General features: G+C 46.3%; 4 protein-coding genes across 4 annotated transcripts; 3 read left to right on the forward strand and 1 right to left on the reverse strand.

The window, feature by feature from the left end:
- The first annotated feature begins 11,640 nt into the window (after positions 1–11,640).
- J3458_005061 (uncharacterized protein) lies at positions 11,641–13,357 on the forward strand. The gene is made up of 2 exons (XM_007808388.2): positions 11,641–12,322; positions 12,397–13,357. Exons 1-2 carry the CDS (start codon positions 11,856–11,858, stop codon positions 12,803–12,805), a joined length of 876 nt encoding a protein of 291 aa, XP_007806579.2. The 5' UTR covers positions 11,641–11,855; the 3' UTR covers positions 12,806–13,357.
- A 5,943-nt stretch (positions 13,358–19,300) lies between these two features.
- J3458_005062 (uncharacterized protein) lies at positions 19,301–21,344 on the forward strand (the record flags this gene model as incomplete). The annotated part of the gene is made up of 2 exons (XM_007808387.1): positions 19,301–20,198; positions 20,260–21,344. 2 exons carry the CDS (start codon positions 19,301–19,303, stop codon positions 21,342–21,344), a joined length of 1,983 nt encoding a protein of 660 aa, XP_007806578.1.
- Positions 21,345–21,350: 6 nt separating this feature from the next.
- J3458_005063 (uncharacterized protein) lies at positions 21,351–21,677 on the forward strand (the record flags this gene model as incomplete). The annotated part of the gene is made up of 1 exon (XM_066118584.1): positions 21,351–21,677. One exon carries the CDS (start codon positions 21,351–21,353, stop codon positions 21,675–21,677), a length of 327 nt encoding a protein of 108 aa, XP_065976104.1.
- Positions 21,678–22,633: 956 nt separating this feature from the next.
- On the reverse strand, positions 22,634–26,035 carry J3458_005064 (uncharacterized protein). The gene is made up of 6 exons (XM_066118585.1): positions 25,872–26,035; positions 25,754–25,808; positions 25,187–25,690; positions 24,930–25,115; positions 23,366–24,850; positions 22,634–23,240 (listed from the first exon to the last, which is right to left on the reverse strand). The coding sequence occupies exons 1-6, from the start codon at positions 25,910–25,912 to the stop codon at positions 23,019–23,021; spliced, it is 2,493 nt and encodes an 830-aa protein (XP_065976105.1). The 5' UTR covers positions 25,913–26,035; the 3' UTR covers positions 22,634–23,018.
- Between the last annotated feature and the right edge of the window lie 139 nt (positions 26,036–26,174).

Below are 26,174 nucleotides of genomic sequence, written 5' to 3' on the forward strand. Positions count from 1 at the left end.
CAGCATCGCGGATCAACATTACAAGCTCGAGAGGGAGCTTGAAGAAGCTGAGGAGCGTGCCTTAGCCGAGAATCAAAAGGTCTTGCGTTTGCGGAAACAAAAGAAATTGTGGTTTGAGAAAATGATGCGTGCGGTTGCGCGTGGTATCGACAACGTCGAAGAGTTGGAACGTGTGGAACGTGAGGAAGCGGAACAGCTTCAAAAGACCACAGGGGTCCTTCCTACTCCTTCCGAGGATCTGGATCCTGTTTTGGTTCGTTCCTTGGATGCCGAATTCAGTATCGAGTCGTTGGACGGTGCTCAGGAGATTGATTGGGATGCGTTCCTTGGGAATGAAACTGTTCAAGCAACGTCGAGCAGTTCGTGAGGTTTCCGGCTGGTTCCCAGGTGTTTTCGGAGTTTGGATATCCCTTCCATTTAACGAGATAATGACGATTCTTTATGTTCCCTCGTGCTTTGAGTATTCGTTCGACTTCGTATTCGTTGGTATCTTCCGTTGTGATGTTGGTAGCGATTGTAGATTCATCTGGTGCTTTCTCTAGTAGCGATATATGAAATATGGGATGGATTCTCATTCCATCTGGTAATGATAGTTCGTAGTTGGTATTCGAGATTTTCCGTTTGATAAGGAATGGTCCGATCTTCTTCCAGTCGAGTTTGTCGCTGGGTCGCTTAGTTTTGATGTTTTTGCGAATGAGGTATACTTTATGTCCCTCCTCTAGGATTGGCGCTGGCAATCTCTTTCTGTCCGCGTAGTGTTTCATTCGGTTCTGCAAAAATATCCATTCCTGTTGCAAGTGTTTCTGTATTTCTGTCATGGTTGCTGCATGCGTTGTAGCTGCTGGCGCGTTCACATTCTGTGTCGCATGTGTCTCGATGATAGGGTCAAATCCGTAATTTGCCCTGAATGGTGACATCTTCATGTTGTCAATCTCAGAGCTATTGTAAGCCCATTGTGCTAGTGGTAGCCATTCTACCCAATCATTCTGTTGGTAGTTGACATAGCTTCGCAGATATTGTTCGAGTATTTGGTTCAAGATTTCTGTTTGCCCATCTGATTGTGGGTGGAATGCCGTTGATAAGCTTTGTTTGATCTTCATGGTCTCCATGAGGCATTTCCAAAAGTTTGAGGTGAACAATTTGTCGCGATCCGATATAAGTTTTGTCGGTAATCCGTGCTGTGCGATAACTGTTTTGAAGAACATATACGCCAAGTCCTTGGTGTTGCTCGATTCCTTGTATGGAATGTAGTAGGCGTATTTTGTGAGTTTGTCCACAATAACTAGGATGCTGTCGTAAGCTACTCCTGTCATGGGTTCTTTTGACTTCGGTAGTTTGACGATGAAGTCCATTGTAACAGTTTGCCATGCTCTTTCAGGTGGTGATATCGGTTGTAATTCTCCGTATGGTGCGTGTCGCGCTGATTTTGCTTTGTTGCACGTGTCGCATTTCTTGATGACTTCTTGTACCATTTTTCTGCTTTCTGGGAAGTCGTACGATCTTCTTAGCCTGCTGATCGTTTTCCCTACACCCTGATGTCCGTGTAGTGGGTGCTCGTGTATTTCCTTGACAAGCTGTTCTTGAAGTGTACTGGGAACATACTGCCGTTCATTGTACAAGAAGGTCTTGCCTTCCTTGGACAGATGCGTTTTCGTTTCCCAATTGTCCAGATAGCTGTCATTATTAATGCATGATGCGATCCGATGCATCCATGTTTCATCTGGCTTGACTTGCCAGGTCATGTTGATTTCTCGGGTGCCTAGCACAAGGTTCCCATCCTTGGTGGCGCGTAGCAAGGGTGCATTACTCACTTGCTCATCCGATTTCAAATCCTCTCTTCGGCTGAGCGCGTCGGCCCTTCCGTTTTCGGATCCTTTACGGTATATGATCTCGAAGTCATAATCCGTGAGGGTTTCATACCATCTGATCTGTCGTTTGTTCAGATCCTTTGTGGTCAAGAACGATGTGAGATTCTTGTGGTCAGTATAGACCTTGATTTGATGCTTTGCTCCTATGAGATAGTGTCTCCATTCTTTGAAGCACTCAATGATAGCCATGAGTTCTTTGTCGTGGATCCCATAATTGAGTTCGGGTCCGTGGAGTTTCTTCGAGAAGAATGCAACTGGGTGCAATCTTCCTTGATCATCTCGTTGTCCAAGCTGTCCGCCTAGTGCAAAGTCTGAGGCGTCCGTTTCAAGCTCATAAGTTTTGTCCTGATCAGGTGCTTTCAACACAGGTTCTGACGTAACTAAATCTTTCATCTTCTGGAATGCCGTGGCTTCTGGTTCGTTCCACTGGAAGCCGACTTCTTTCTTTGTTAGGTTTGTGAGAGGTCGTGAAATGTCTCCATATCCGCTCAAGAACTTGCGGTAGAAGTTCACGAATGCTGTGAATCCTCTGACTTCTTTTAGATTCTTTGGTGTAGGCCATTCCTTGATGGTTTTGATCTTATCCGGGCTCATTCGTATTTCTCCGTGTGTGAGCACGTACCCTAGAAAGTGCACAGTGTTCTGGTGGAACTGGCATTTCGAGGCTTCGACTAAGAGTTTGTTGTCCTGTAGAGTTTGTAGTACCTCATGTACATGTCGTTTGTGTTCCTCAAGGGTATCTGAATAGATGAGGATATCGTCGAGGTATACAACCACAAACACTCCTAGTTGTTTCCGTAAGATCGTATCGATCATTCTTTGAAAGGTTGCTGGTGCGTTGGTAAGCCCGAAAGGCATCACTAGATATTCGTAGTGTCCTCTGCTGGTTCGGAATGCTGTCATCCACTCGTGGCCTTCTTTCATCCGTATGAGGTTATATGCTCCTTTTAAGTCGAGTGTGGTGAACCATTTGGCTTTTCCAACTTTGTCTCTGATTTCCGTCATAAGCGGTAACGGGTATCGATTCTTGATTGTGATCTTATTCAAGTGTCGGTAATCGATGCATGGTCGTAGTTTCCCGTTCTTCTTTGGTACCCACAGGATTGGGTATCCTGCTGGGGACTCTGATGGTCGTATGTATCCCTTTTGTAGCATGTCCTCCAGATACTCCTTGAGCGCCTTGTCTTGCTCAGGGTTCTGAGGATAAATTTTGTTGAACGTTGGTTCAGTACCGGGCTGGAGTCTGATCTCGTGGTCCCAGCGTGAATGCTCCGGTAGTCCTGTTTCTAGCTCTCCGCTGAACAGCTTGCTGTACTGTGAGTATTCCTCGGGAATCTCCGTTGTCTCAGCTTTTGGCTCTCTGGCGATCACATATATTCCTAGAGGCCTGTCGTAGTCCGAATGAGGTGCCCTTCGTAGGCCGCTCTCTGCTTCGTAACCGCATCCTGGTAAATCCCATTGAAGTTGGCCGGTTCTCCAATTGACTCGTGGATTGCTCGCTCGCAACCAGGGTATCCCTAATATAACATCGTGTTTTGAGATCACTGTGATATCCAATGTAACCCGGTGTTTCGTGCCTTGTATGTCGACGAGAAGTTGCGCTACTTCCATGTCGACTACTCCTTGGCTATACTTCACCGCAGTTCCTTCCACAGTCGTGAGTCGGTAGGGCTCGTCTTTGGGTGTCCAAGGCAATCGTAATCTGTTGACGAGATTCGGCGAGATAAAATTTCCTTGTGCTCCGCTATCAATCATTGCCTGGATCCTTTGTCCCATTATAGTCATGTCGATCATGAGGTGTGCTGTGCTGCCGATGTTTGCAGTACATAGAGACCTGTCAGATCTCCGTCGAGGAATCGGTCTTAATTGCGACGACGGCTGTCGTTTCCCGATTTGTTGGTCCTGTCCTCATGTCGTTCTCTAGCGCGTTGTTCTAGGCGCTGTCGTCGGCGGTTGTCTTCCGACGCATTGTTGGAGCTTCCTTGGTGATCGCTTGATCTACCATCTGTGTTAATCGAACTCGGGCTAAGCGAGTTGCTCACAGTCACACAGTTCCCTTCCTCCTTGCATTGTGGGGTTATGGCTTGGGTAGTGTGTGCGTTATCCTTAGCACAGTATAACTTTCCGTTCAATATCTTTGAATCGGTTCGTCGTAATTTCGGTTGTATCGTAAGGGTTGTTCTCCTTCCCTTTCGTTCTCGTGGAAACCATCCGCTACCTTGCTTGCTGCTAAGGTGCGTGTAGCAATTGTCATCGTAACAGAAGGTCCAATTAAGGAGTCTGTGTTCGATTTCAGGTTCGTCTTTCTCAGTTGGATGATTCTCTTCTTCTTGGATCTGTTCCAGTGAAGGTTCACTTTTTGGTGAGGGTGTCCAGTGTTCCCAAAAGTCGTCGGGTACTGGTTGGGTTCCGAATTCCCAATCTTCATCCGAACTGATGTTGTTTGCTAACGTGGGGCTTCCTTCATTGCTTGCCACACTGAGATTTCGCGTGGGTAAGTCTTCTCGGTTTGCGGCATGGAGCTTCCTGCCTTCAGGAATTGGCTTCCATGGCTTTTTCGGGGCTCTGCATTTATTCGCAAAGTGTCCAGTCTTGCCACAATTGTAACAAGTCTTCCCCCTTTCCTTATTTGCGGCGTCAAGTTCCATAGGTCCGGCGTGGTACCCGTATGCTGTCGATGTTCGGCGTGGCTTGCTACTATTAGGTTTATTGAACCTAGCATATGTTCCGAATTTCCTGTGACTTTTTTCGTGACGTCGCTCGTATAGACGGTTGTCTGCCTTGATGACCATTTCGACGAAGTCGTCAAATAACTCAGGACGATCTTCTCGATAAATGTCATCCTTCACTTCTTCTTTGAGTCCTTGATAGAAGACTTCCATTTTGGGTTCGGTATTCCAGTTGAGTTTTGCTGCGATGCGTTTGAATTCCCTAGCGTAATGAGCTGCAGATCCGGTCTGCTTGAGTCGAGTAAGTTGTCGTGTAGCTTCCTTATGCTCATCGGGATTTCCAAATGCAGCGAGAAGTCGTTCTTCGAAGGTTTCGTAATCAGAGAAGATGTGGACAACTTCCGCTCCGGCTTCGGCACCGTGCTTAAGATGTGCGCGGAGGGTTGGCTCCCACCATTCCATTGCTTTCCCAGTCAAGAGGTTGCCAATGCAAAGAATCTGTGACTCAGGTGTCGTGTAGATTTTTTCGTTGACTCGTAGGTAAGCTTGGGCTTGTGTGAGAAAGTTCCTCACATCACCTTTGTAACCATCGTATGATTCAGGCTTGGGGAATTTTGGCATGTTGTTATTGTTGATAGAGGATGCAGGTGTGAGATTTTGAACTGCTGCAAGTTCCTCTTCTCGTGCCTCAAGTTTTTCGTAGAGATCATTCTGTCGGTCGAGAAGCTGTCGATTCTGCTTCTCGAGCTCGGTGATCTTGTCATGAAGGTACTTCATCATCTCCCCGGGGTTGGTGGTCTTTCCGCTTGAAGTAGACATCTTGGAAGTTGTTACTGCTCAAAGTTTCAAGGTAACTTACTGAACAGGATTGATCAAAATGTAACGGTGGCTTAGGTTCTAAGGCACAGTAGGTCTGTTTCTTAGGAAGTAAGTCAGGTTGAATGCTACAGAGTAGCTTTTTGAGCAGTATCCCAATAAGGCCGTTAAGAGTATAACTCTCAATAGTAAGACTATTGCTTAGATTGATCAATAGAGATCTAGACTATCTGACTATGGGAATACCTCCTCCTTAAGTACTCGTCTATCTCTCTATTGTAGTCCTGGATCGATTTGCTCGACCATCGATCTCTTCGAACCTTGATCGACTGGCTCGAGGTTCGGTCGGTTCGATCCTCCCTGGTCGATGTGTTCGAACATCGACCTCTTCGATCGCCTCTTGGGTCACGTGGCTGGTCACGTGCCCCTGCCTTCTTCTTGTGCCCACGGGTCGTGCCTGTCCTAGCCGGTGCGGTCCCGTCCCGTGTCTTGTGCAGTGTCGTTCGTAACACCCGCTTTACTTACTTTTTATTTTAAGACATAACTTTAAAGCTTAATATCTCGCTTAATATCCACATTTTAAGGTTAATTTTGAAAGATTTAAAATCACGTGATTTTTAGCTTTATTTTAATATATAATATGCTTATATAAGCATTCATTTATAATATTAAATATTTTATAGCCTTATAATACATTTATAGGTATTCTAATCTTGTAATGTATTGTAATATATTACATTACAATACAATACAATACAGTATAGTAAAAAATACAAAAAATACAATACATTTAGAGGTCTGATTATAGTTTAAATAAGGTGCCCTTTATAGGCCGCTCTTAGCTTTATAATTATATTCTAGTAAATTCTATTAAAGTTAGCTAGTTCTTTAATTAACTTATAAATTACTCGCTTATAACTAAGGTATTCTTAATATAATATTATGTTTTAAGATTATTATAATATTTAATATAACTTAATATTTCGTGCCTTATATATTAACGAGAAGTTATACTACTTTTATATTAATTATTTCTTAGCTATACTTTACTATAATTTCTTTTATAGTTATAAGTTAATAAAGCTTATCTTTAAGTGTTTAAGGTAATTATAATCTATTAACGAGATTTAATAAGATAAAATTTTCTTATACTTTACTATTAATTATTACCTGGATTTTTCATTCTATTATAATTATATTAATTATAAGGTATATTATATTACTAATATTTATAGTATATAAAGACCTATTAAATCTTTATTAAGGAATTAGTTTCAATTATAATAATAGCTATTATTTCTTAATTTATTAATTTTATTCTTATATTATTCTTTAACGCGTTATTCTAAGCGCTATTATTAGCGGTTATCTTTTAACGTATTATTAGAGCTTTCTTAGTAATTACTTAACCTATTATTTATATTAATTAAACTTAAGCTAAGTAAGTTACTTATAGTTATATAATTCCCTTTCTTCTTATATTATAAGGTTATAGCTTAAATAATATATACGTTATTCTTAATATAATATAACTTCTCGTTTAATATTTTTAAATTAATTTATTATAATTTTAGTTATATTATAAGGGTTATTCTTCTTCCCTTTTATTCTTATAAAAACTATTTATTACCTTACTTACTATTAAAGTACATGTAATAATTATTATTATAATAAAAGGTTTAATTAAGAAGTTTATATTTAATTTTAGGTTTATTTTTCTTAGTTAAATAATTCTCTTTTTCTTAGATTCGTTCTAGTAAAGATTTACTTTTTAGTAAAAGTATTTAGTATTCCTAAAAGTTATTAGGTATTAATTAGGTTTTAAATTCCTAATCTTTATTTAAATTAATATTATTTATTAATATAAGGCTTTCTTTATTACTTATTATATTAAGATTTCACGTAAGTAAGTTTTCTTAGTTTATAATATAAAGCTTTTTACCTTTAAGAATTAGCTTTTATAGCTTTTTTAAAGCTTTATATTTATTTATAAAGTATTTAGTCTTATTATAATTATAATAAGTCTTTCCCCTTTTCTTATTTATAGCGTTAAGTTCTATAGGTTTAACGTGGTACTTATATACTATTAATATTTAGCGTGGCTTACTATTATTAAGTTTATTAAACCTAGTATATAATTTGAATTTTCTATAACTTTTTTCGTAATATTACTTATATAAATAGTTATTTACCTTAATAATTATTTTAATAAAGTTATTAAATAACTTAAGATAATCTTCTTAATAAATATTATTCTTTACTTCTTCTTTAAGTCCTTAATAAAAGACTTTTATTTTAGGTTTAATATTTTAATTAAGTTTTATTATAATACGTTTAAATTTCTTAGTATAGTAAGCTATAAATTTAATTTATTTAAGTTAAGTAAGCTATTATATAGCTTTTTTATACTTATTAGGGTTTTTAAATGTAATAAGAAGTTATTCTTTAAAGGTTTTATAATTAAAGAAAATATAAATAACTTTTACTTTAACTTTAATACTATATTTAAGATATACGCGAAGAGTTAACTTTTATTATTTTATTACTTTTTTAGTTAAGAGGTTATTAATATAAAGAATTTATAACTTAAATATTATATAGATTTTTTTATTAACTTATAGGTAAGCTTAAGCTTATATAAGAAAGTTTCTTATATTACTCTTATAGCTATTATATAATTTAAGCTTAAGGAATTTTCATATATTATTATTATTAATAAAGAATATAGGTATAAGATTTTAAACTATTATAAGTTTCTCTTCTTATACCTTAAGTTTTTTATAGAGATTATTCTATTAATTAAAAAGCTATTAATTTTACTTTTTAAGCTTAATAATCTTATTATAAAGATACTTTATTATCTCTTTAAGGTTAATAGTCTTTTCGCTTAAAGTAAATATCTTAAAAGTTATTATTACTTAAAGTTTTAAGGTAACTTATTAAATAAAATTAATTAAAATATAATAATAGCTTAAGTTCTAAGATATAATAGGTTTATTTCTTAGAAAGTAAGTTAAATTAAATATTATAAAGTAGCTTTTAAGTAGTATTATAATAAGGCTATTAAGAGTATAACTCTTAATAGTAAAACTATTACTTAAATTAATTAATAGAGATTTAAATTATTTAATTATAAGAATACCTTCTTCTTAAGTACTCGTTTATCTCTTTATTATAGTTTTAAATTAATTAGCTTAACTATTAATCCCTTTAAACCTTAATTAATTAGCTTAAGATTTAATTAGTTTAATTCTTCTTAATTAATATATTTAAATATTAACCTCTTTAATCGCCTCTTAGGTCACGTAGCTAATTACGTGCCTTTACCTTTTTCTTATACCTACGGGTTATACTTGTCCTAGCTAGTGTGGTCCCGTCCCGTGTCTTATGCAGTGTCGTTCGTAACATTAATATTATTTATTATATGAAAAACTATAAAAACTACAAAACTTTAAAACTACACTACTTCCATAGCATAGCTCTGTTTACTAATCCCTTTGAGTGCGCTAAGGTGCCAATTTTGTAACGGTCCCATTGTTTTGCGATACCTACCCGGTACCTTTTTGGTAACAAGGTTAAGAACTTAAGACGGCGGGCCCCTCGGTTACAATAAATATAATACAGCTCTTTATAAACTTATAATTTATTAATACTTATACTTATAATTATGTTAATTTTTAGTAAGAAAATAGACCTTTTAGTTTAAGATTTTTCATTAGTTCGCACCTTGTTCGGTACGCAGGTGGTACCTTGGCTCACCCGAAGGGATACAAACAATGCGAAAATCGACTTGTTCTACAGTGTGTTTGAGCGTTAAGGAATTGACCACGAGACCTCCAGAGCTTGTGATGCAATTGAGAAATGTATTGTAAAGAGCTATTTAAGTGAAGAAGCATGATATAGAGAATTTAAGCCATAAGTAGTATTTACTATTAATAGACAGGGTACTTGTTGGTCTCCAACTCCCTATATCGAGTCACTGTGGAATAATTTGACCGACTTGAAAGCGCTGAAATAAGGTGGAGTAGGCGTCGCGGGCCGCCACATTATTCCGACCCGCTTCTGCGTCTTTTCTTTTCACCCACTTCCAACCTGTTATAACATAACACTTCCCGTCAACTTTATTTCAGAACCAGCTTCCACCAAGCTATCTTGACCTGATACGCGGCCACAATAATGAACCTCGGAGTAGACTACGCGTTCCGCTGCCATGAATGAGCCATTATTTGCACATAATGCAAGCGGAAAAGCATCTTTCATATCTGTTACCACCCACTTGTCTCTTTCAAACCGATTCTGAAACGTCCCGTGCGCTAGGTTGATTGACGGACAAGTGTCCAAGGGCCATCACTCATCCCCTTTGTTACATCCATTCATGTTTTGCAGGTCAATCGCGGCCTTGAAGGATTGTGGCTGGGAATATTGCCGATCGAGCCGCTTGATTCGTTTCGGGATTGCTGTTGCAATGCACTGACATGAATAGTGGTTATGGCCTCGAGACGACCTCGAGTGCACCGACTGAAATTGGAGTCGCGGCCACTTATTTATTCCCAGCAGTATAATCTTCTCTTAGCATGCTTTTTTTTAATTTTTGTTTCTGGTACACCGTACTGGTTCGATTCTATTCCACGAGAGCCGGTCTCGTTATTCTTTCTTCGCCGCACTACCGTCGCCTAACCTCCAACATGAACGCACTTTAAGTCGTCTTGGCTGCCTGTGCAACCTCTGTTGTTGCTGTTCCCTTTCTACCCTTCAGGCTTACCGAAGTCGGGTCGGATCAACCGGCTTCTCGAATGGTCTCGGGTACCGACGTTGAATAACTAAAATGCGTTGGCTGTCATGGCCGCGCGTTTAGGTGCTCAATATTTTTAGGTATGGCTACTATTTTCCCACCCCTTAATGTCTGCTTCTGATGATATGCAATCAAAAAAACATGTTTCAAGACGGGAATGAGTTTTGTCGGTGATTCTACTGCTTTAACTGATGCATTGTCCAAATTTCGCTTGGTTAATTAGCTGATCAGAACATTTGCTAACTGCTTGAACAACAGACATCCATTTGCAGTGTGACCGATAGACTAGTCGAAGTGATACTTGCTGGATCTGCGGCAATATTGTTGACAAGCGCTGTCCTTCCACCCGCGATGCCTAGTCCCGACTGCTCTACTCGTCCAGTTGCATACATTACATTAGTTCAAGAATTGACGTGTCACTGCATTAAATCGAGCCGTACTTCGTCACATGTAGTAGCGTCGTGTGATCAGTTGTGTCGCAAAGTGAATTAATGGAGTAAAAATGTCCCGAGACAACCTGGCGGCACACCTCTGTATCCGGCGTGTGGATTCTGACAATACCGTTCGTAATCTCGATGGCCCGGAGTAGGCTGGCATCAACCGTAAGGGGGGAGGAATTGAGCTTGGCCGTACTCTCGGAAATTTCTTGATGATGAAATCTGAAATCACTTGGCAGGATCCGCAGCTATATTGCCTACACCGACTTTGTGGGCGGAGTGACATGGGCGTGGAAAACTATCTGGATTGCCTGCAAAGCACACTCTGCCTTGTTTCCGCGGCTGGTCCCTAATTTGTGTCAAGAGACGGCAGACGGCGACTGTGGTCACGGCCACTGCTGAGCATACGGAGGCTTTGACGTCTCTTGACGACTGTGTCGCGTAGTCTGATTGCCCGAATCTTTGTCTTGGTCGTGGAACAACTGCTGGACGCTTGCTTTGATCCTGGGCGTTATGTGACTTCTCGTTGGGTCCCGGTGGAATTTACCTTGACCAGAGTGGGAAAAAGTTGGTTATAATGGATATTGTGAGCTGCCGTCGTGCGAGCTGGCGCTCTTATGTCTGCAGCTAGCTCTAACAAAAGCTACGTGTGGCCAATGTGCCAAACGTCTATGGAGTATGCGTGTGCGAATATTTGGCCATTTTTGGCTACCGACTTTGAGACGACCTGATTCCATACCCTCGTGAAGAAAAGATACGCAGAGTATGAAGGGGAGACCAAAGCACAACGAGCCCCGCCAGCTGACATCTGTGCTGGTTAGTGCGAGCCATGTATTATTGAGTGCCAAGCATTGGCAAGTGCCAACGGCGGTCATGCCAAACAGCTGTTGGTCCAGATGTCAGACGTCAACTGGTGGTTGCTAGAGGTTGGCTCGTGGGTCGCGCTTTCCTGGTTAAATGTTCGTAATAACTAGTACCCACATGTCGAGTGCCCCTGTCCACTCCATGGTGTCTTGGTCTTGGCATCCGGTGCAGACACAAACTGTCCATCCGACTTGAAACCGGACGCTGAGACACATAAAACGAAGCCTCATCCTCTTTTGATGAATCTCGTAGTCTTCAACTTCCTCTGCTCCAGACCCCAAGACCCGCGAGACACTACGATAGATCAGCACAACCCAAGTCATGCCAAGACGCAGATTCAACATGGGACGTGATTGACATATGCTGTGATCAGACGGATGCCTCCGCCCACAGTCCAGGGAGTACCATCATGCCGACGCCGACGGAGTACTTTGGCTATTCGGTCACCAACATTGGCCCCTTGACCACGAGGTTTACGCCTGCGCCCTCCTGCGCAACAACCACGCGCAACGTTTACATCGAGACACAGCTGGGCGATGCAAGAGGGCTTTATGGCTTCCCCAGCTGCAACCCACCAAAGTACGAAGGATGCCTACCCAGCGGAAAGGAGATTGACGAGCTGAATCGTCAATTATCTGCCAGCCCACACAATGGGAACCTTGTATATCATTCACCTGGACTGAGATGCCCGTCGGGATGGAAGCGGGTCGGTACTGTTCACGGCGGCACAACACAACCAACGAAGCCGGAGGGTGCCTTTACCGAAATCACGACGGCATCTCCATCGCCGAATGGCGTTCCGGAACCCATTCCGAGGCTGGACGCATATGCCAACGTGCTTGATCCATCCGAGACTCTGGTGTGGTGCTGCCCAAGGTAGGAAATACTGCCCGTGATACTTGTCAAAGGTTGAGCAAGCTAACCGGTGCGGCTGTCTTTTGCTGAACTAGGGGCTTCCAGGCAAACAGAGATGCATTATGCACCTCAGATTTGGGTCCTCTCTCGTCATTTAGCTACTCACAGCGCTGTGAGGTGTATTTACCGACACAGGATCTATTGACGGTAACGTCATATCAAGGCACGATTTTGAGTGACCCATTGGTTGTGGTCACCCCCGCCACAACCGGCATTACTACATCTACGTATTCTATAGATCCCACTGAAACCTCTGGTCTGGTGGTTGTCAGTGCTGTTCCCGTCGTGGCGCTGGTGCACAGACAGGAGGATAGGCAAGGCGGGCTCAACTCGACTACCACGTCAGAGATTGACGACAGTGCGTCGATGAGATTGAAGCCCAACGTTCTAGCGATCACCTTGGGGGCGGTGCTGGCTACGTGGGCGGTTGCCGCTATTATTTAGGGCACGCGTTGTATATGATTTGGAAGGGGGTCTATATGCACGACTCGGGGGTCTTAGTTGAGATACAACAAACTAATGAACAATATCTTGGGGGTTCAATGCTCATTTCTATTCATGAGCTCGTAGTGCCGGTGTGTCCTGCAAACTGACTACTAGCTTCTCACCACTTACGCCCTTCCTCATCAAATCCAACCCTCGATTTAGCCCTTCAACTCCGGTTCCGACATTCCTCACCGGTAGCGGCAACTTATACCTCCCTCGAGGTATTTGACGCAGATGGGCCAAAGCGGTATGCACAGGTGTGGACTGGAGAAGACGAGGTCCAGGTTCCGCAGGGAGTTGAATCGGTGTTATTCAGGAGTCGGGATTTTGGACACTTGCCAGATAGTAATAACATTATGAGCGGTCTGTCAACGTTGCTAGAAGACCTCATGGCCAGCCTGGTATACCCGCGAGAAGCTGTATTTGCCGAATTGACGTGTCTGCCCACACCCTTTTCAGTAACAAGGGGCGCGTGTCCGACACTGGAAAGGTCCTTGGAGCAAGAATAAGGAATTGCCAGTGACATGGCTTCGCTGCCCACCCAGGTACATCTCCGTACATCATGTGCTTCTCTATGCCTTGATGGAGTAGGTAGCCAGCAGCGTCTTTAAAGTCCATTGGGTAATAGTCAAATCACCTTTGAAGAGGCTTGCAACAAGATCGGAGTACTGAGTGAAGTCGACCAAACTACCCAGAGCAGAGAACCTTTTTCTGCATTATGCACCCCAGGAAATGACGAGGCGGAACTGGACCATGATTGGAATGACCAATGCCGAATCAACCAGCGTTGGTGTGCTTGAAGTAGCACTCTTCTGATGGTTCTTGACACCTTTATTCGACATTACAGAGCTCTTCTCTAATGTGCAGATTTCCGTTAGCTGTAGCAGCGCCATTCTGTGACTGCTGAGCATATCCTGGCAAGCTCTGAGCTGCCTCTTTGCAGCTTCCAGGTCTGATGAGGTTGCCGAGAAGTCTGTCGCATACCGATTGATTAAAACTTTGTATGTCGTAGGCTTTTTTGAGTGTTAGGTTGTGCCAGTTGTATTCCCTGTGGAACTTCACCACGCCTCACGTTGTTATAACTTACAAGAAGCTGATGTCGGCTTCTTCTTGAAGCAGAGTGTCAAGAAGACCGTTAACGAGGCCGAGAGTGTCTAAATGAAGGTAATGGAAGTGTTCTTCATCAATATTTCGGTTGGCGATTTTCTCATTTTGTAGGCTGGGAAAACCCATGAACGCTTGGCCGCAGTGGCCGCCATCGCTCTCGACCCAGCATTGTTACAGCTCAAGGCATTTGATGTGGCTGTCGCTGAGTTCTCGTTGATGAAACAGGAACCGTTTCCCTGCAGCAAGCCTACCAGCGATGAACCGCCCAGTCCACCGTTCAACCAGAAGCTAACAGAGCACTCCCGAAATCATGTCGAGCCTTGAGAGCCAGTAGAAGCGGTAGAAGACGGAATTAGATCTCATAGGGTAATGGGCCACTAGAAAAGAGATAACCAGTCTTTTTGACATACGTATTCATTCGGTAGTCTTGTGTTTCTCCATTCATGTTAAAAATGTCACTTGGCAAGTGAATATGGTCAGCATAAGAGTTGACACCAGGTCTCGTCTCGCATATACGGGGCTGACAAAGGTTAGCGTGGGCATGTTGGAGCGATGGAAATTCAAAAGGAACCCGCCTTTCTAAACGAAATGGTGACACTATCGTGACTTTTGGATCTCAGAATCGTGACGCCCTGAGGTCTCGGTGGAAACTGTGCTGCGGCCAAGGCGTCAATGCCTACGAATAACAGATTTATAACGACAATATTTAACAGAACATTGTGTTACAAACAACGTGTAAATATGAACGTGTTGCGATTTCTTAGCGGTAATAGAACATCATTTCACGCTGGATGCATTAGCCAGCGCAGATCAGCCATTTATAAGACACTTGTGTGTAAACAACACAATGGCCGTTGCTTCATTTACTGAAGTCGCACGATGAGTGCTGTCAGACACCTGACGGTACCGCAATGCAGAGAATGAAGCTAGGCATTCAATCATAATCAATTGTGGCACCAAACAAGGTGAAGGCTAGGTCTTAAAGCCTGAAAGCCCGATCGATGCTGTCATGGCAGAGATTTTCGATCGTATTTCATCAACTGATCTTGAAAGGCACTTGTTAATTGCGGCCCCAAGACCATGATAGTATATGGCAGTAACAGAATATGATGTATTATGCTATTTCGGTTTGGGCGCGGTATTGGTGTCTTGCATCCTCTTTCAGCTCGGAAGGTCAGGAGATCATATTAAGGCCGCACAGGGTGGCCGGCACGGTAACAATTCCTCCATGGTTGTATGTATAAGTGACAGGTTGACAATGTGGGCGCGAGAACTCGCCAGCCTAGTTGCAAGGGGGGCAAGGGGATCGATCACTGGGGTAGACAAGCACGATTCCCATGACAGCTTTCTATATTCTCTCATCGACTTGGCAGCCGCGGTGAAGCAACTGCCGACATGAGCAAACGTCTCGATGATCCTGGCACGGGCGATCCGTCTTGGAGTGGCGTCTTCAGCCCCAGCGCTGTTAATAAATACCGGGCAGGAGATCCCTGGTGTATATGATCGGAAACCGGGGTGGAGGAATATGCTTGTTTGTGGTATATTTGCGCCATCCGTCGGGGTATATCATGTTTCATTGGGACGCTAAAGGCAGATCAAGATGATGTTGAACAGTTGAACAACCGGACACAATTCCGTTGAGAACAGGATCATCAAACAGACTGCCAGTTTGCTCGTTTGTCCTGCCCTGCTCTGCGGACTTTGGGGCTGCGGCTCGCCATTGAGAGTAGGGGTGGCCGACGGTAAATTACGGCCGAGAAAGCATTCCATCGACGCCAACCGGTTAGTTCCAGCCTCGGAGATTTGTCCCCCGTTCTGGAGCTGTCTTGATTCTTTCTACTCGGAACACAGCATGTTTGTCTCCGCAGTGGACTGGGATTTGTTGTGGAAGTTTTGCTTGTTGACGGATAGCCGTTCTAGTGTAACGGAATTTCGGATGAAAGTGGCGGGTAAATGAGGACACTGGGGTGCACAATAGAGACGCAACTCCACACCACGTGGGATTGCGGGATGTAGCCAACAGGCATTTGATGAACACGCGGCCAAAATGCACACCAGTTGACATACAGCAGGAAGGCGCTGTCTTCTATTTCTCCTTCCATACTCGTACTCATTCCACGACCCACGGATGCCGGCAACGTGAAAATGGAAGGAGCCAAAAAGGCCAGGAAGCCACGAACCCGTCCCGTGGGCCTCTGATCTTCTGCTGGCCCGTGATGCAATATTGTTCTCGTTTGCAACGTCCTCTCTGTCCCGGATGCAGTTTCAGCAAACATTCAATGCCGCACGACATGGCCGCCCCATCGAAGCAGGCGTATCCGACCAAACCCTTCTTAAGCACGGACGCCATCCCCTTGGCCTGGCCATCTAGCCTTCGAACTTTAACAAGCCGTGCTGCCTAGACCCAGGATCGTGCAGATCACATTGACCGTCTGTTGGTCTGCGCTCTGACAATGGCCAACGTTCAACATTCAATATCTAGCATTTGGCGTCTCGAGCTCGAGCGAGCTAAGCGGGCTATAAACACGCCGGTAGCAAAATGGTCTTTTGAGACGGAAAAGGAGCCAATGACGATGCGTTCTGATCCTGGTATCTGCGCATCTAGAATTGTTCCGACGCGACTAATAAAGGTCCCGGTCGTCGAAGCTCCAGAAAAGTCCGCCCCCCTCCCCCCCAATTGAGGTGGTGCGAGGGCCGTGTGGTGGCTGTTGAAGATTCGTCCGTGGTCAGAATTTTATTCTGCACTCGCGCAAGATAAATGTCATATGGTTGTACGGCTCTCATTCGTCTCTTGTTGCCTGTACCCATGCTGAACCTGATTTTAGAACCAGCCTGTTGATTTTGGATGTGCTTGAGCATACGCGGGGAGCAAAATCCTACCACCGTGGCACATGAAGACTGCCAATCCCGTAGATGGGAGTCTCCTTGGGCCGAATCTGCGAGTGCCCACTCCTCGTCCTCGGTTTTGCCTCCAAGACATTCCAATAATCGGTCGAGGCACTCTTTCTTGCAAATGTTTGACATGGTCGTCCATTAGATCGGTACTCCGTGTGCATCTGCTAAATGCACCATCCATCAGGTATCCCGCCCACGCTCGGACTTACCAGAGGGAAAATGTCTTTACCTGGTGCCAAAGCGCCCGAGGAGCACGATTCACACAACATTGTGCCTTTACATGTAAGTCTGCAGACCGCGACCTTGTCTAGTGCCATGTATTGTAGACAGACTGTCACCTTCCTTTCATCCCTGTCTACATCATCATTCGCAATATTGGTGGTTCTTGTGCGGTTTGCAAGAAATTTCCGGGCGTTGTTCCCCACACCTCTACCTGACTCCTCAGGAACAATACCACGAGAGAACAATAGAGTCTAATTTGCCCATTTTCTTGCTCAATGTCTTCATGATCCCATGCGAAGCATCTAGATGCTCCCCATGAAGTCCGCACAGGTTGACTGGATGGGAACACGATACCACCGACGCCTCACATTTGGTGCCTGGCAACCTGAACGATGAACCGATGCCATTGTCCGGTAACCAACGCTCTCACTACTCTTCACATTCCTACTAGTAGTAGTAGCAGTGGTGGTGATTTCATGCGGGTCCCTGAACATTGCATTGTTAGTCGTTTCTACTCTGCGGGAACGCCAGCAATACCTGACCTGGTCCTGACACCACAGGCTGGCTGCGATGGAGAGAGGTTTGAAGCAGTGGGCAACAGCATCATCCGCCCAAAACCACTGGATGGCTGCAGATGACTCCCCAACTACTAGGTATGTAAGCGTTCTCTTGTTTGGACGAAGAGGAAGCCATGTTGGCGGCCTATTGGATGATCCTAATTGGTTCCTAGTTCTTGGTGTGGCTTCCAGCCACTTGTGTGAACAAATCTGGCTACTGACTGTGGCCGCGTTTGAAGTTGAAGGACGGCCTCTCATGCCCGGCGGCGTCCTGGTCCCTGACTCATCCCTGCAAGACCTTCTGAAGGTGTCTCTGGTGTCGTCGTCACTCGACCCATCGGTTCTACTCCGTGCGGCGATTCCCGAGGACTTGCTCACTCAACCTTTGGTAACTAGCTCGAACTCTCTGGTAGACTGGGCCTACCGCAAATGCTGAGATGGGGCTTGTTGCAGCATATTTCGTACTTTCAAAAGGTATGTATGTATGATGTACATAAATAACCTGTGATCAGGAGGTCGCCACGCTTTCAACCCAAGTTTCGACCACTTTTTGTAAATCCACGCTCGCAGCGTACGCAAGGAGTTTAGTTGCTGCTCGATACACAACACACATCCCGAGAGGCAAGGACTGGCGAAGCCTTGTCCGGAGGGGCTCGTACTGCCCACCACCCACCCACGTCTCAGGCGACGGGGACGGAGTCAGGTTGCGACGTCGTGCTCCCCGTGGAGAATGCGCTTTGAGCTTTGCTCTCACGATGGCCATGCACGACATGTGCCTAGAGCCAGCTTTGGCCACCACCGCAACAGCGGGCACCCCTGGTCAAGGGGCACGACCGTGGCGGCGTTGGGTCACCCATGTCCATCAATCCATTCAATGTCTCGCCAAGAGGGCTCAGGTTATTATGTGGGCAAACGTCACCGGGGGCCATCGCACCTCTCGGCAACACACCTATCCACTGGTGTGCGGTCTGATGTCGGTTGCCGCCCATCTGTTTTGGTCGAATCTGTATGACCAGCGAAAGACAGTGCAGGGTTCGGCTTTGTATCAAGTATAGCCATCCTTGCCATATATTTCTCTGCCATCACCCCGTCATGACGTGAAGTATCTGTTCTTCCACTCAAGTACTCGCTACCTCATTTACGACGACAGCTTACCTGGCGGGCCTCGTTGTGCTCATGTTCTTACGCGACGTTCATACAAGAATAAAGACACACCTTACATTGTTATCAGTGCGTTAGCGAAGCTGTCTGATCTTCATTAAGCCACTCGATCGTACGCATCTCCCCAACCTATGGCATAACCAGCGAAGGCTCGCCATGGGGTTCCTAAACTTCCTGACCCGGCGATCGAGGGAGGATGGGGGATCAGAAAGCTCCTTCAGGCTCCAAAGTGGTAATCCATTAGCTTCAGCATCAGAACCAAGTAAGCTCCTTCAACACCTACGGCAGTTTAGGACGTGCTCACAAATCTCTTGCAGGTGTCGCAGTGCAAAGCCCTTTGACACGACAATCTCTAGAAAAGCTGCGAGAAGCCTCAGTCAACAGTAAAAGGAGGCGGAAATTGACCAGATCGACAAAGCCGTACTTGTTGGGAGCGCTCAGCGACCGACCAGGTACACCCAACTCAGAGGGTCGGCCAGGCTTGGTGAGACCGTTTTCAAGCAGGAGTAAGATGTGTCTGATTGCCGACTCGGAAACCGCATCGTTGGCTCCATCCAACCCATCCATTACTGCTTCCAGGTCATATTCATCTATGCGAACCCCCGGATATATCGATCTTCTCGACGCACAAGGTGGACTTAGGCCGTACGACTTCCGCGCTCGCGTCCAAGCAGCTGGAGTAAGAGATTACGGCGAAGATGTTGCGGAACGCAACATGGGCGAGAATGGTGTTGATGTCCGAAGCGCTGCTGCGAAACGCTTCTATGAGCAAAAGAAGCGAACGTCTGTAACGACATTGTCCAATCTCAGCCACGTTTTGGATGCGGATGCTTCGACATGCGCTGGTAGTGAAGCGGGTGATATGAGCCACATTGACGGTTCAGTATATTCGTCAACCAGGTCATTGTCCAGACTTTCGATGGAGCCAAGGCAAGAAGTCAGCGGAGTTGTCGCTGGCCTATCTACAGCGCGTGAAAATTATAAGAGAGCAGCCAAATGCAGCAAGCTTGCACCCAAAGAGACACCGGAGCCCCGTAGTTCTCACAGAGATCAACCTCTTGCATCCGAAGCTAGCCACATGCAACGTTACAACAACCGAAGCAGCTCCCGTGGACGATCACTGTCGGCCAGACATTGGATCTCGACCGAACAACCGATCGCTGGTAAGACGCGAAACGACCGCTGGGAGTCCCGGCATCTCAGTCCCGAATCACGGACCAGGTCTATATCACCTCCTTCTGTTCCTCGATATCGACCAGGCAGTAGCATGACTACCATGCGCGAAGAGGACAACCGCCCTTACTCCAATTCGCAATCTATCCTACGGAGAGATGGCTTCCAAAATGACAATAATGAGGGCAGACAGAAATCGGATGACGAACAGTCAGAGTACGACATTCCATCATCGAGTAAGTGGCAGTTTCCTTTCACCTGTGATGTCTTTGTAACTAGATGCTTATTTTCTTTTAGACCGTATTCATTTGCCGTATAACTTGGATGTTGGTCAAGCTGCTCCGCTGCAATACCATCCAGACTGGCAAGTTGCAATCCAGCGTGCAGTTGAAGAATCTCTAGCCAAGCTGCCGCTGTCAGCAGATCTCAAGGCACTCCTTGAATTGTCACACAGCGAGATTCCACTCGATGATATTCTCCAAAGAGTTCCCTTACGCCATTCCTCATTACACCAAGGCTCCATTATTAGTACGACACCAACAACGGATTTCTCTGACTACGCAAGCAGCCATACTGGCCGCCCTCACAGCCGCCACACCGCAACTACCTCTATTGATTCTTCTGCTAGAATTGATGTGCATCACAAGAAAGCATTGAACACTCAAGAAGACAAGAGCCTCGCAGGGGATCAGTGTCAAAGTTCTCCATATCTCACACCAGTAGAGGATGAAGAACTCTTGATTACAGCGACGTCAACTGCCCCGACTTCTCAATCTCAAATGACACGGGATGTTAAGAAAGGCACTGGGGACAATGGTATCTCGGAAGTCGAGGAGTATGAATGCTTAACATCGGATTATTCTGATGTTGATTCCTTTACCGAGAAACGCAGACAAGTGCTGGACGATGACGAGACCAAACTATTCAACGATGGGGGTTTTGGGGATATCAGCAACAATCTACCCGGTATTGCGAGCCCAAGGGAACGCAAGAATTGCACGGTGTGTATTATCCTGGCCAACCTGCAGGGGCTTCCTGTGCAAACAGAGCTATGCACGCATGATGGATCAATGACACGGAAGCAACGTCTTCGAGCGTTGGGGTATGATTACGACTCGGAGGAGAGTGATACAGAACGAGACCTGGGACCGGTTAAAGGCCGCAGCAGGACTAAGAAGCTTACGGTTGGGACGAACGGCGGTCTGCGTCGTTTAAAACTTGTGGATGACCGCATCGATGAAGATAGCGAGGAAGAGCGAGGCGAAGCCACGTCGGCCAAAAACCGCCCAGAGCTCAGGAGGAAACCAAAGTTTCCAAACGGAAGACCAGGTCCTGTCTTACGACAAGAACGCGAAGCAGGAAATATTACCGACACGGACTAAACCCTGATGGGCTTGGAGCAACGGACTGGCTGTCAAGGCTTTGACAATATTCTTTTCAACGTCACTTTCTGTCCTCTTTTCTTCTTGTTGCAGATATTTCTGGTACCAAAAGATGGTGGCTACGCCTTTTACAAGGAGCTCGAAAGGCTTATATTCTTTGCTTCCTTTTTCCTTTTTATTTCCCGTCTTCTTTCTGATTTTAGCGATGCGTATGGGAATCGGCCGACTTGGTGGAATGACCACCACTTATACCCAAAACATCTTTTCCTTTTCCTCTTTTTAGTAGTATACAATTCGTACTCGGTTGCACATTCAAATTCTAGACCAAGATGATGACCCACGCGTCTTTCTTTCTCACCTACCTAGGTAGTGATAATTGAGGAGAACTGTACGCGTACCGCGGGCACAGGTACACTGTACAACGCACATAGGACATGGCGTACTTGGGACGGGAAGAAACCGGCGCAAGGGCGGAAGAGAAAGTACACGCTGCGTCGCTGCATCAACCCCCAAGAAGTTAATTTGCCGGAGCCCTAAATTGCGCCATACCTGCAGAGACCTCTCAGTGGCAGCTACGCTCCCACCTACTTGGTCTGCGGGCATTCGTAAAATGTCTAGCTTGCACTTCTGGCCAACCACTCGGTACGCGATTACAATCTCAAAATTAGCTGCGCCAATGGTCTCGTCTTTCCTTGTACCCATGGTTTCTCCCCCCATGGAGCCACACCTACTGGCCCCCCCTGGCCATGGGATTCCAGACCACCGGGTCGCCTCTCCGACCAAGACAGGTGATCAAAAAGCAAAGAGCACTGTGGTCCAGAGATCTGGGATCCGGGGGTCCTGAAAAGCGGACCCGATAGGCCACTCCTCTCTCTCTCTCTCTCGATTGCAACCCAACGATTTCAAGGACATGGATGCCCGCCATACGGATCGGCAGGACCGGACGGAAAACAAGGGTAACTGCGATTCCCCAGCGGAGAGAGCCTGGTTCCGCGGCTGAATAAAGGCCGAAAATAAAGGAAAAAACCTTATTCCACTCGGGGAAAGCGCTAAATACTCCAGGAAACCGGTACGAATGCTACGTAGGAAGCTGACTTGCTAGTTTACAATTATGCTTTGTAGCAAGGGTATATGGCCTAAATACGAGTCTTGTGCTCAGCTGTGCCTCTCTGAGAGATTTTTTTTTTTTTCTTCTTTCTTTTCCTCTTCACAAAAGGGGCAAGTAGGACCGGCCGAGGAGCACGACCCGATCCCCATCGTTGTCCTTGCGTCACTTACGTGCGTCCTTGATCGTGCCAAGCTCAACTAGACTTGCTCTGTGTGACACTATCCATCCAGGATGCGGCATATTCAGGATGAAAGAGGGGGGGGGGGGGGACACATGCAAGTGATGGTTGATGGAGGACGCTGGGCATAAGATTACAATGTTGCACAAACTACTTGATCCCGATCCGAGGTGTTGCTTATATACCAAATCTTGATTCATTTGCATGAAGTATTTAAAATTTGTACAATGGTCTAATGTCAAGGAATTTGCCCGACCCAGTGGTATAGTCCTGTTTGCCCGCCCGATAATCCCCCTTGCCAAATTACAGAGTTCCCACGAATAAAAACGACACCTAATCATAGGTGTATAAATGAGTGTGACGTACGACAAGACGCGGGGCAGATGATTTACATGCCCGCCCGCTTGTCTGCTTGCATGCTCAGAGTGAGCAGCTCGTCGACAAAGGCGGATTCCTCGCTCTTTGCTTGACCTGCTGTTTTGTTCTCGCCCGTGGCGGTGGCAATGTAGGTGTTTTCTGACTTGCTCTGGTTGTCGGCTCGGGAGCGGAGAGGTTTCAGCTCTGAGCCCTGTTGTTGAGGAGCATGAGGGTCGTGTTCCCCTGCTCTTGTCTACAACGCCAGATTGTCAGTTGGAATAATTACAAGTTTCTGCTTAAACAGAATACCCGGAGCGAAGAGAAAGAGGGGGAAAAGGGGAGAAACCTCGGGGAGGAAGTGGAACGACGGCGACGTACCTCTTGAACATTGATCGACACTTCTTGTGATACCATGATACCGCCAAAGACATGGAACTGCTTGTCATGACTTTTGTTCCTGGGGACATACTTGGCGGCAGGGAGATGGCTGGGAGAGGAAAGCTTGAGGGATTCGTCGAAACTTCCGTCGTCGCCATTGTACAGGGAGCTGGGATGCGAGGCCACCTTGGACAACTGCTCCTGGCTCTTGGTGGGCGCTAGCGGGGACACAGTTGCGGCTCGACTTTGTCCTGGCATGTATCGTCTGAACCTGCCGAGGGCTCGGGAGAAGTAGCTACTGCTGCCGCCGGCCGGAGGTGCTGCGCTAAACTGGCTAGAAGACATGTCGTGCGCTGTTGACGACATGTCACGGTGGACCATGTGAGAAAACTCAATGTCGTGAGAAGGGCCCTCGTAGGTGAGCTGGCGCATCTTGAAGAAGTTGAGGGGCGTGAACTCGCACGTGTCCGAGAGGACGACGGCGTGGATGGGGAGGACGAGTTGGAAGGCGATGAGGGTGCACTTTGAGGGGGATTTGCTCCCGGCGGCGCGGGTGCAGGGCAGCTGGACTTCTTTGGGCAACAAGGTCGCCTCGTGAAAGGCTTCATCGCCGAGGGAGTCTCGCAGGGCGGAGATGGCATCTCGGAGGGCGACCAAAAACAGCGCCTCCTGGGGGGAGCTGGGCTTGTGGTTCTCCAGTTTGAGCAGTATAGTGGCAAGAGCCATGCCACGGATGGTGTTGAGGAACCCCGACTGCAGGGCGTCTAGTTGCTTGATGCGCAGGGGAACAGAAGGCAGCAGTTTTCTGGCCGTCTTCTGAGCGAGCACGTCGAAGCCGCCTCTGTGAAGACGAGCGCGGACAGCAAACATGCCCACATGGACGCCGGGGGCGAGTATGTTGGTCTTGTCCTTCTGCTTAGCCATGTTGCGTAGTCGAGCCTCCAGATCGGGCGTCTTGATCTGCATGCTGGACCGAATAGCGCCGGCAACCTGGTGGACTTCAGCAAATCTGTACCCGGCCGCTTCGAGTTTCTCAACATCTCGCTTGTTGTCAACCTTGCGGACGAGGAACATGAGGCAGCCGCGGCCGCATTCCTGGCCGTTGTTTTCGATCCCCTTTTCTGCCAGGCTGAACTTGTCCTGGAGCATCCTGTGCCGAGGACCAGGAGCCCTGAACGAGTCGCCAGTGACAAAGATTTCGTCCCACAGGGTTCCAACTCCCTTGAGAGTCTCTCTGGTCTTTGCGGCGAGAGCGCCGGCAGTCACGCAGAACAGCTCCCGCAGGATTATGTCGTAGTCTTCCACGAGCACGCCATCGTCTCCGACAAGTCTGACACCAGCTCTGCCAATGTGACGCTTCTGTGCGAGGAAAGCGATGTGGCTGGCCATCTTGCCCATGACTTTGGCAATAGTGTCCCAATTCCGAGAAGCACGGAACATCCAGTGGAATAGAGGGTGGCCAGTGCTGAAAAAGTCGTCGTTGGACTTGTGGTTGTGTTAGTCAGGGATGGACAAATGGTGTTTCCGAGACGAGAGAGACGATGAGATGGACAACTAAACTAACCTTTGGCAAGTATGTGTCTGTAACGACCTCACTGGGCAGGTAACCTTCTTGACTGACCATGATGCGGCCCTTGTCGTCAAAAACGCCAGCAGCCAGGACGACTTGCTGCGACTTGCTGGCGTAGTCTCGTCTTACCCAACCGGTGTAGGCGGCCATGCCGGTCATGACAATACCCGCAGCAATAGACTATTCCGCTCCAAGTCAGCATGGACTGGCTATCTTTCATAGGCGCTAACGTTCCCGGAATTCAAACTTACCAGGCAAATGACGACGACCATGGCATCCTGGCGGGATACGCCCTTGCCGTTGGTGTTCTTAATCAAAGTATATCGCGTCCCGACAGCCGCACACCAATGCATGCCCGACACTGCCCCGGCGAGAACCACGGCACAGCCCAGTCTCTTCCACCAGGCACTTTTCCACTTATTTTCAAAGACAAAGAAGAGTGCGAGGGCGACCAAACTAGCAAGGACCGAAATAACCACCGAGCCAACCAGATACGAGAGTTCATAAGAGGCGTTGTAGTTTCTGATGGAGGCATCGGCGAGGTAGTGCATGCCGGAAATGGCTCCTCCAGAGAGAAACCCGGCAAGCACGATTCGCCACCATCGAATTCGACCACTTCCACTGACGCCCAGGAATGCGAGGGTGAGCACGAAGATGGGGACCAGCAGAGACATGACGGTCAGGGCGGTAGAGTAGGAGATCTGGAAGGCTTCCTGGCCGTCAAGCATGTAAATAGCTCGATTGCCGATGAAGTGCTAAGTGAAAAACGTTAGTGATGAAGCTGGAGAGGGATTCGGTTTCAGAATATTGTAATGTACCATTGACCAAATCGCAATGCCGCCCATAGCAATAGCAGAGCCGATAAGTAACAATCTGTGCTCCAATGTCAGTAAAACCACTTGCAGTGAAGGACAAAAAAAAAGACTCAACACGCACAAGTTATGTCTTCCTCTATGAGATGTCCTCCTTCTGATCATCTCCAGACTGGTGCATGTGCCGACCAAGCTAATGGCGAAACTCAAGCACACAAACCCTCCATTGAAAGAATACGGCACCAACTTGCCCGTGTAGTCCTCCAGGAGCTGCTCAGTCGAATTCGTAGCCATGCTGTCGGGTTTCTCTCGTCTTGTCTCACTCTATTTCGGCCATCAACGACATAGAAGATGGCAAGGGAAGAGAGAGAATAAAGGTGGTGGTCAAGCCAGATGCATGTCCTAAACTCAAATTTAGACACGACCG

The sequence above is a fragment of the Metarhizium acridum genome (genome assembly GCF_019434415.1).
Source record: "Metarhizium acridum strain ARSEF 324 chromosome Unknown scaffold_31, whole genome shotgun sequence".
In the NCBI taxonomy this organism is placed as follows: Eukaryota; Fungi; Ascomycota; class Sordariomycetes; order Hypocreales; family Clavicipitaceae; genus Metarhizium; species Metarhizium acridum.